A 9,641-nucleotide genomic window follows, 5' to 3' on the forward strand; every position below is an offset into this window, starting at 1 on the left:
TGACTGTGCTGCTTCTGCATGTAGCCCCCTCCCTCCACCTATACACCCCTGAAACTCTTGCCCACTGACTGTCAGTGGCGGGGAGTCGAGTTGGCCTTTGGACAGGAGTTCTCCCCTGCCACCCGCCTTGGCTGCCAGCCTCCGAAGTAAAGCAAACTTTCCTTTCCACCAGCCTTGCCTCTTTATTGGCTTCAGAGCAGCGAGCAGTCGGACCCCACTTTCAATAACAACACTATGGGAACAGTATACTGGTTGGGCCGAGGGTGAGCATAGCTGGGTGGGAGTAGCTCACACCCTAATGGGCGACTCATTCCTTAACACAGAGCTTAATAATAGGGATATTAAAAAGTTCCAGGTGCTATGGAAGACCAGGGGAACTTCTTTGACCACTGCATGCTGAGGAACCCCTCAGGCAGGATGTGACACGTTGCAGCTTGGGGCCCTTTAGACTGGATGACATGAACTGAGCTGCTGACACCTGCAGCCCAAGGTTTTCATAAAATCCCGGGGAAAGACCCGTTCCCACCCACCCAGTGGGCACATCTTCAGTCAGAACAGACCACAGAGGTCTTGCTCTCTTTTTCTCTAGAAGATTTTAAGGTCTGCAATGCAAACATTTCTTAGGCAGCTGAAAAGTCATCTCACAATTCTCTGGGACTGGGGCTCCTGAAACCAATTTTCAACTAAAAATGCTAATTGGTACGATGTTTAATACATGATCAGCCTGAGAGAGGAAATGTAATTCCAGTTTATTGAAAATTTCACACAAACAGTGGGTAGAGTATTGCATACAATGTCAAAAAGATTCTGACCTTGGCTTATGTATTTTGATTCTGGCTCCTCAAAGCCAGGTCTCACCTCTACACCCACTAGACTGCTTTCTACAATCACCCATGACTCTCCGCGTTAGGGTTTTTTTCCTCACCCTTGGCGCATGCTGGACATGACCCAAAGCCAGCCAGAAGTGCGAGAGATTTATTACCCCTGGAAGTAGCTTTATTAAATAATAGTTGGGGTTTTGGTGGCTACATACGCCAGCTTCCTTGTCCCATACTTGAGATGGATTTGAGGTGCATTCTACACAGTCTCCCATAGTCCCCCCTCTCTGAATAAGCTCCAGTTACCCACAGTTCTCACCTCCTAGATCATCCCCCTTAATTGGCTGCCTTCCTTCTAAGGCCCATTTCCCCACGCCCATACCACGGCTCCCTGGGATTCCCTCTCAAGTAAGCTATTTATATTTACGGGTCTGTCTCAGGGTCTGCTTCCTGGAAACGCACACACAGACACCTCATGTATTAAAAATGCATTTAACTCACCCTGACACTCGATTGTTTGGCTGGAAGTAGAATTCTAGTCTCCAAGTTATTTTCCACCAATATTTGAAAGATATACTCTATACCATTATTTTCCTCTTGGGCGTTACTGCTTGCCTCATTATCTCCCTTGTTCTTTTTCTCTGTTGATGAAGTATATCAGGAATATGAAAATGTATGGAATGTATGGGAAACAGTATAAGGAATGTCTGTATATTCACCTCCCAGCTAAGGAAATAAAACTTCAAACACAGTGACTACATTTGTCCCTCATGTAAACACTATCCTGAATTTGGGCTTTGCCATTCTCATGTCTGTGGAAGTCTTATGGAGAACAAGCAGGAGCCAAAACCCAATAATTTTGAAGCTTCCAGGTTGGTGGGCACGTGGAGATGCAGGGAGAGTGGTGCACCTGGCGAGGACGTGGAAGCTCTGTGTCCTTTCCTCATACCTGGCATTATGCATCTCTTCCATCTGGCTGTTCCTGCGCTCTATCCTTTTATAATAAACCGGTCATCTAGCACTGGAAAACCTCCTATGTTTGGTGTTTATGAATCAGAGAGACACTGGAAAGAAATGACTTATAATTTACCAAACAAGGGAATTTTAACAGCAGTGATAAAAATGTACAGTATTGGGGATTTGATTATTCACCTCTTAAGCTTATTGTTGTCTTTTAGATGCATATACGGCAGAGTTTATAAATCCAGACTAGATTGCTCTCTATATATCACGTGGATAGGAGATAAACTCTTGATGCGTACAACTGTGTTAATTGCTGATTGGCTGATTGACGTACCTGAAGTGGTTTTGTACTGTTGTTGTTTAAAAGAAATCTCAAGTAAGAAAAAGATTGCTAATGCATTATGCATATCGCTGTGCCCAGGCCTCATTCTAATCAACTATGGACACTTTCAGTATAATTCTGTGAGTCTTGGCTTTGCTTTGTGTGGTATTCTTGGAGTATCTTGTGACTGGAATGTGCTAGGGTCACTGTTATTTTGCTTAGCTATAAATTATAAACAGTTGAAAATTTACCACCCCTTACCTATTTTTTTTTTAACCTGGAAAGTGTTTTTTAAAAAGGCCTCAAAGGAAAGGGATTTGGTTTGTTAATTAAGCTAGCTTGTACTGTTGTGGCTTCCTTCATTCTCTGCTGGCTGTCATCCTTTACAGAAAGGGAACAAACCCTGCAAGTTCTGAGAAGACTCTTTCCAGGTGATCGTGGATTACTTGAGGATAAAGGAGCCAAGATCTGGTGCGGCTTCAGTGTCTTTCTGAACATTAAGGATATTCTGCCACATCACATCCACATAGTAATCAGCTTTCGTTTTACATTTTTCAGCCTGCTTCCTGTATGTAAAATGAACACTTCAGCCCTCTCCCAAAGGATTCAAATTCACTCTAGTTGGCTGTGCACTATCATTCTTTTCATTTTCTTTTCAAGTACGTGGAAAGTCCATTCTCTCGGTATCATTACCAGTCTGCCTGGTGTTAAGTGAGCTTCCTTTCATGTCTGCTTGGTTTTTACTTGTGTCAACATTTAGAAAGCTACCTCTTCTATTGAAGGATGAACTCCTGATGCCCACAGTTGTGACAATAATGGCATTTTTTATAGCTTGTGCAACTTCCTTTTCAATATTTGAAAAGACTTCTGAAGAAGAACTGCAGTTGAAGTCCTTTTCCATTTCTGTTAGGAAATATCTTCCATGTTTTACATTTCTTCCCAGAATTACGCAACGTTTGTTTCTTATCTCAACAATCACTATGGTCCTTGTGACACTGATGACTGTCACACTGGATCCTCCTCAGACATTACCGGACTTCTTTTCTGTATTGGTGTGTTTGTCTCCTGATTGAACTTCCTGTTGTTCTTGGTATACTTTAACATTACAGTCATGTGGGATTCCAAAAATGGAAGAAATCAGAAGAAAATCAACTAGCTATATCCCCAAACAGATGTGAAAATGTTAACAGTACTAAAAGGTTTGGTGAACTTTTTACTATGAACGAATGAAATTATCATTTTGAGAATCATGGAATTATTGGAAAGGAAATGGTGAAAAGTCATTGTTGTCTACACAAAATAAATATATATGGAGACCAAAGCCCATGGAGGCTTTTATTTTCTAACTATTGAGTGGCCAAGACATATTGTAGTTTTACAAAGCAGAGAGATTAATCTGTGTTCTATTTCCAAGAATGCTGACATACATGAACGCAACTAAATGACTCCTCTTGGGTCTGACCAATCAGGCCCTGGCACTCAGAATAAGACAGGGAGAGAGAGAATTCTCCCTCTCACTTCTTGCCGTCTCTTCAGGACGCTCCTTCCAGAGAAACCTGAGTGGTCTGGGAGGCAAGGTATCCATATATACCAAGGTAATGTAATATTGTTTTGTACCATCACCATATTACTCCACCTGATGAACCCCAACCCTACTAGAGAAAAGGGGGAAGGGTATGGGACTGTCGTTTGCTTATAGAGAAGTGATGTGTGAGTGTGGCAGGGAGATTGTTAGAGCAAGAGGCCCCAGGGTCCACTGGATTAAGTGGGTTTCATCATCTTTTTCAGGCCGTCTCGGTTGTGCTCTCTTCCTGAAGCCGTTTGTGGCGTCAACCAGTCATGGATAAAGGAACCTCTGAAGTCAGTTCCGACACGCCTACATTGACCATCAAGAAGAAAGAAAAATGCCTCAGATCCAAGGAGGTTCCCAAAAGTGTGCTGATCTTTTTACTTTGTAGGCAACTGGGGAGGCACAGAAGTGATGTGGATTTGTCCAAGTGGCTGTGGATGCTGACTTAAGTCACACCCAGGGCCAAAAAGTCAAAAAAGCTACCTACTTATGCCTGCTTGTAATTTTAGAAAAAAAAAAAGACAACAAAATGTAGAATAACAAACTCCTCCCTTGTTTCAGCTGTTAAAATAAAAGCTGCATTTTCACTCCTCTTGGATTGATATTTTTTTATACCAGTAGTTTTCCTGGGTTACACTGGAGAGGGGATTCTATTCATCCTAACAGTCTATGCAGGGGCTCTCAGACACAGCAGAGATGGTGAGATCACACTGCATGTCAGATTTCTTTCACCTTGAATCCAAACAAAAAAGCAAGGGAATAGTTAATGTAGTTCTAAGTCACTCAAGGACCCAAGCCTCCTGTCCCCTAGGTGTTTTGGAAAGACATCCACTGTGTTCCCCTCTAAAACCTGGTTGCTTATCCTGGTGAGAAGACATTAAGAACAGGTCATGAGTCGGGGTGGGGGGGCATTTAGGATACTCTTTTTAAAATTTTGATGCTCATGAGAATATCAGTTAGATATTCTACAGCATCAAAGAGTCTTTGTTGGTTCTATTTAATATGAAAACATCAGAACACAAGGCATTTAGAAATGGGAACATCGTACCTTCAAGGCCTTCTAAAGGTACTTGTTCTTGTTATTGTAACCAAAGAAGTGGAATCCCCAGTTCCCTTTATTTGTGCCATGTGAAGCATACCTGTTCAGGCCACAGCTGGGGGGAGAAAATCCACTGGACTGAAATGAGGCCAGCTCCTAGGTCAACTGCGAGGGCGCCCACAAAGAGAGCTTCCCAAAGGGATGTGCCGGGAGAGCCAGATGCTCACTGGGAGACATCGGAAACGGAAGTACGTGGGAAATCGGGCACTCAGTGGGAGCTAAGCTGGAGGGAGGACAGGGAGAGCTGCGCGGCCGGAGCAGTGTGGGTGCGGGAAAAAGCCTGCCGACCAGTGAGATGTTTGGCTGATCTTGCCTGCCTCAGACTTGGCTGACTCCCCAGAGCGATTGGTACCCATACTCCACATCTCCCAGGGGTGGCCTGACCATCCGCGGAGGACAGACTGCTGAGGGAGGCATCACATGCACTCGTGTGACCTCTGACCCCGCACCCGCACAGGGGGGAGGCGTGGACTCACGTGAGATTCTGGGTGGGTTCAAGCCCAGAGAGGGCCTCCTCACAGAGGTTCGGTGATGTGCTGAACTTACAGGAGGAAAATATCCCTCACGTACCGGGAGCATGAGGTCTCAAGCATCACAAATGCCAAATTCAAAAGGGGAGTGGCTGGCAAAAAGAGACAGACAGACAGACAGAAACAGACAGAGACAGAGGCAGAAAGAGAGATTTGGTTGGGATCCTCCTAAATGAATTTTTCTCAGGAGATGTTTGTGGAGGCTGTAACAGAGAATCTGGATGCAGGTGACGCTCGGGGACTACAGGCTGATTGGAGAGCGCCTCACGCTGTGTCACGGAATTACGTACTGTCTCCTTCAGCTCTTGAATTTCTGCCTGCTGTCTCTCATTGGCCAAAGCTATCTGCCAGCCAGAGGGCAAGAAAACCACAGTAACGCGGTCTATGGGTTTCAGCCTCCTGGGGCATAGAGCAGTGGAAAGAAGGGAGTAGGATTTACCTGCTCGGACAAACAGAATAAGTAGAACAATCCGCTGCTTTTTCCACAGCTAGCACCCACTGTTGGTTTGCTCAGATGAAGAAACGCTTTGCCCAGCACAGGGTAACATAGTGCTATCAGTCACCTTATCACTGAAAGGTGAGATCAATTTGGCCATAGTCCTGTCTGGAACCTAAACTATAACCTTAGTGGTCAGCTATCAGTTTTGTTGCCCAAAGACCTAAAAATGGTCAGGAGACAATGATTAATGTCAGTTTCCAATTTAACAGAACTATGACAATGTTCCATGGGAGAGGCGCTCTTGCCTTGAGTACTTTAACCTTCAGACCCTCCAAGCCTAGCTTTGAGGGGAAACACAGGAAAAAAAAAATCTGTAATTGTCTTTTTAGGTATAAGAATGGGAGGAGTCACTGTCTCCCCATCCTGGCCTGGGGGAATGGCACCATAGGTCGCTTGTGGGTCCAGAGCTTGATCTGCCTTCTCTCGGACAGCCCTCCAGCCTTGCAGGCTTCTGTCTCCTATATAGAAGTCTCGGCACACTATTCCAGCACCATATGAGGCCAGATGCTTCTGCGGGATGGCAAGACCAGTGGATTACAAGGGCCTGGGCTCATATACAAATTCAGCTGCTATTAAAAGTGTTACTGGACAAAAGTAATGTCAGAAAAATTGTTCATGAGTCCAAGAATTATGGCTCTCATAGAATGACTAAGAATGAGGAAGGCAAATCTAAATCCTGAATACATGTGTACCCTTTTGTGGAAAATTTAAGCAGCTCTCCCTGGTGAATTAATACTGAGCACATATTGGGTGTTTGCTAAGAACTTAAGGAGGTACTAAACAGTGCCTCTCATTTTCAGAGAACTTTGGAAATGCTCTTCTCTAGGGAAGTGAGTGGAAGTGAGCCAATGCCCTCCCTTTGTGGTTTTCTGAACCAGAACTGACTTCTCCTAACCTCTCATGAAGCCAGTGGCTCTCCTGACATTTGAATAATACATTGATCTCAGCACCCTTGCACAAGGGACGAAGGAGGGATTCCCTGGCCTAAATAGTATGAGATACCTGAACACACAATATCCAATTCTGGACAGATGAGATTGGCAGCAGTTATTAGTCACATATACTCACAGCCCAGGAAAGGAGGACATGGCACATTATGCAGGACCACACAGGGGTTGCACTCAGGAGCTGAGGGAACCAGCAGGAACTGGGGGAGGTAGGTTTTGTAGTGACAAGAATGCGGATTAGCCCTTCATTCATATGGGAGGATGTAATTGGTCTGTTTGAATAATTCTGGTTAAGGACCAGGCGGACTGCAGCCAGTCCAGCCGATATGGGAACTACCTGGGTGTAGAGCTTTTCCCACTGGGTCGGGAGCATATCTTGCAAAAGCAGGGGGAATCGTGGCTAGGCCTTTGGGACCCTGTGAGGCTCAGAGATGTCAAGGCAGCACACGGAATTTCAGGCCTTGCGACACACAGCAGTGGATGAAATCACTGAGGAGGGAATGAACTGAGGAGAGGAGTGAGTCCACAAAGAACTTTGAAGAAGGCTGAGACTTTAAGGGTGCACTCAGCAATTGATAGACAGCAACTAGGCAGCCAGGAAGAACGAGCGATGCGTGTAGAAGCTACGATACAGTGGGACATGGCTTGATGTTCTGGTGTACCTACAATGCAAGGAATTTTAGAGCATCCTGGTATTAGTTCTATCATCTCTCTAGCTCTCACAACTTCTCCTCCAAAATCTGTAGGCCATTTGCCTTTTTGCTCTCAGGTGGATGCCATGCCATATGGGTTGGAGATGATGCCTCTGGGATCCCACAAGGTGTAGGTATTTCAGACCAGATTCTTCAGAACTTGCCTGGGCACACAAAATCCACCACTAACCATATTCACCAACTTCCCTCTTCCAGCTCCAGATACGTCTTCCTATGCCTTTACAAAACTGGCTTAAGGAGTGTTTCTACATAATGTCTAAAAATATTTATTCTGAGAAACAGTAGGACAACTTGTAGTAAAAATAGAGGAATTCTAAAACTGTAGATTTCAGTACTGTGCTTGCAAAATTAGTTGATGGAGATCCATGAAAAAATTTTGAAACCATTTGCAACTTTGTATCCATTTATTAATGGATGTGATAAAGCTAAGAGTTGTTACAAACTACAGACCAAGGAGTACTTAGGGCCAGTTCACCCCGCTACCCTGACTCCCCCAGGGAGCCTTTAAATGACTATTAGAAGCTCTCAGCCTGGATGGAGAGGGGCAGGACCTGGAGAAAGAGACAGCACAGAGGGACAAGTGGTGTTAAACTCCCTCAATATCATATATTCCCTGTATACATATATTTCCAGATATACTATATTTAAGTTGGCACTTTAATTATTGAAATAATTACTGATAATAACAACACTCATCAATTCATTCAAAAAATATTTATTGACATTTCTGTGTGCTAGCCATACAACAGTGACCAAAAGATATAAATATTCCTGCCCTCATTGAGCTTACATTATAATTAAGATTTGTTGATTTCTCAGGGCCCGTGCCAAACATTTCATGGGCATTGTATATTCCTTTCAATAATGCTATGGAGTAGGTACTTTTAGCGTTGTCTTTCAGATAAGGAAGCTATGATTCAAATAACTTCAATAACTTGCCTAAGATAAAGCACAGTACCTTGTAAAAATGGGTTTCAAATCCAAGTGGAGCAATGAGATTTCAGCAAAGCAGATATGCTCCACAGCCACTCTCTTTGTGCCTCTGGCTAGTTTCATTTTAACACATTACATTTTACAAATATTTTTACAGTTTGAATTTTATATTTTGTAGTTTTGTAATAGCTTAAAAATCATACCTCATATTTAAAAAATCATTTATTTTAGTGGAAATTTTAGAACAGTGAAAATGTAAAAGAAAAAAATAGGAATCTTCTATAATTACATGCTCAAGAATTAACCAGAATTAAAATTCAGAAATATATTGCAACTATGTTTCCATACGATTAAATACTTGTCAGATGACATAGTCTTTTACTGACTGCATCATCATGTACTCATTCATTCATTAAAACATATTTTTGAACCTCTACTTATGTGCTCTAACATGTATGGTGTTTTTGACATATTATATAGAGTAAATAATAATTTTTAAACAAATTTCAGCCTTATACCTTTATAGTTTGTGATTTAATTTAGTACATAAGCTTTAGAATTTATAGAACTAATCAAATGAAAATGTTAACATAGAGTATGGAAAAAGCATTGAACACATTTTTTTAAAACATGGTTACATAATTAGGAATCAAAATATTTATTTTTCTTTATTATATATTTAAATCTTCATTAAAAATAATAAAATTAGTCCCTGAAATATGTACCTTTGAAATGAAAGTCATCTTTGAAAAACATTGACTTTTTGTGGAGTACATGTATGCTTGGGGAAAACGTAATTGCTTGTTTGGTTTCCAGGCAGCAAATTATGCTCAGAGACTGAGATTGTCTTTGACAATAATTTATTTAACACAGGTTCACTGCGGGAGTTAGAGTAATTTCACAACCCAATGGCATACAGGATAATGTCTCTTAATAAGCCAATGAAGAAATGACATACTCCAAACCAATACTAGATTAATCACACTATGGTTCCTGGCAAGGGGGAAATGAAAGGAATAAGGTCCAAATTTAGTTAAGTCCAAATTTCTACAGTGGGTTCTCGAAAGAGTGCGCTTATCTAACCATGAGCTGACGTTCAACTGCCAGGGCGAAACGTTGCTAGGGCATGTTGCTAGGGAAAGAAGACGCCATGTTGGCTGGCGGGGCACGTTGCCAGGGAAGGAAGACGTCATGTTGGCGGCCAAAGCGTCTCCTTAGGCCGCTGCAGGGTTTTCACCACTGCAGGC

At 42.8% G+C, this 9,641-nt stretch overlaps 1 protein-coding gene and 1 pseudogene across 1 annotated transcript; both read left to right on the plus strand.

Moving 5' to 3' along the window:
• Nucleotides 1-1,643: 1,643 nt before the first annotated feature.
• On the plus strand, nucleotides 1,644-3,259 carry LOC137756435 (dolichyl pyrophosphate Man9GlcNAc2 alpha-1,3-glucosyltransferase-like; annotated as a pseudogene).
• A 374-nt stretch (nucleotides 3,260-3,633) lies between these two features.
• Nucleotides 3,634-4,163, plus strand: ETDB (embryonic testis differentiation homolog B). The gene is made up of 2 exons (XM_068534172.1): nucleotides 3,634-3,698; nucleotides 3,892-4,163. The coding sequence occupies exon 2, from the start codon at nucleotides 3,943-3,945 to the stop codon at nucleotides 4,120-4,122; it is 180 nt and encodes a 59-aa protein (XP_068390273.1). The 5' UTR covers nucleotides 3,634-3,698; nucleotides 3,892-3,942; the 3' UTR covers nucleotides 4,123-4,163.
• The last annotated feature ends 5,478 nt before the right edge of the window (nucleotides 4,164-9,641 follow it).

Source organism: Eschrichtius robustus, chromosome X, assembly GCF_028021215.1.
Source record: "Eschrichtius robustus isolate mEscRob2 chromosome X, mEscRob2.pri, whole genome shotgun sequence".
Lineage (NCBI taxonomy): Eukaryota > Metazoa > Chordata > Mammalia > Artiodactyla > Eschrichtiidae > Eschrichtius > Eschrichtius robustus.

What these genes read in the sequence shown, in the direction of transcription:
- ETDB (XM_068534172.1), top strand. Translation starts at nt 3,943, where the DNA reads ATGGATAAAGGAACCTCTGAAGTCAGTTCCGACACGCCTACATTGACC.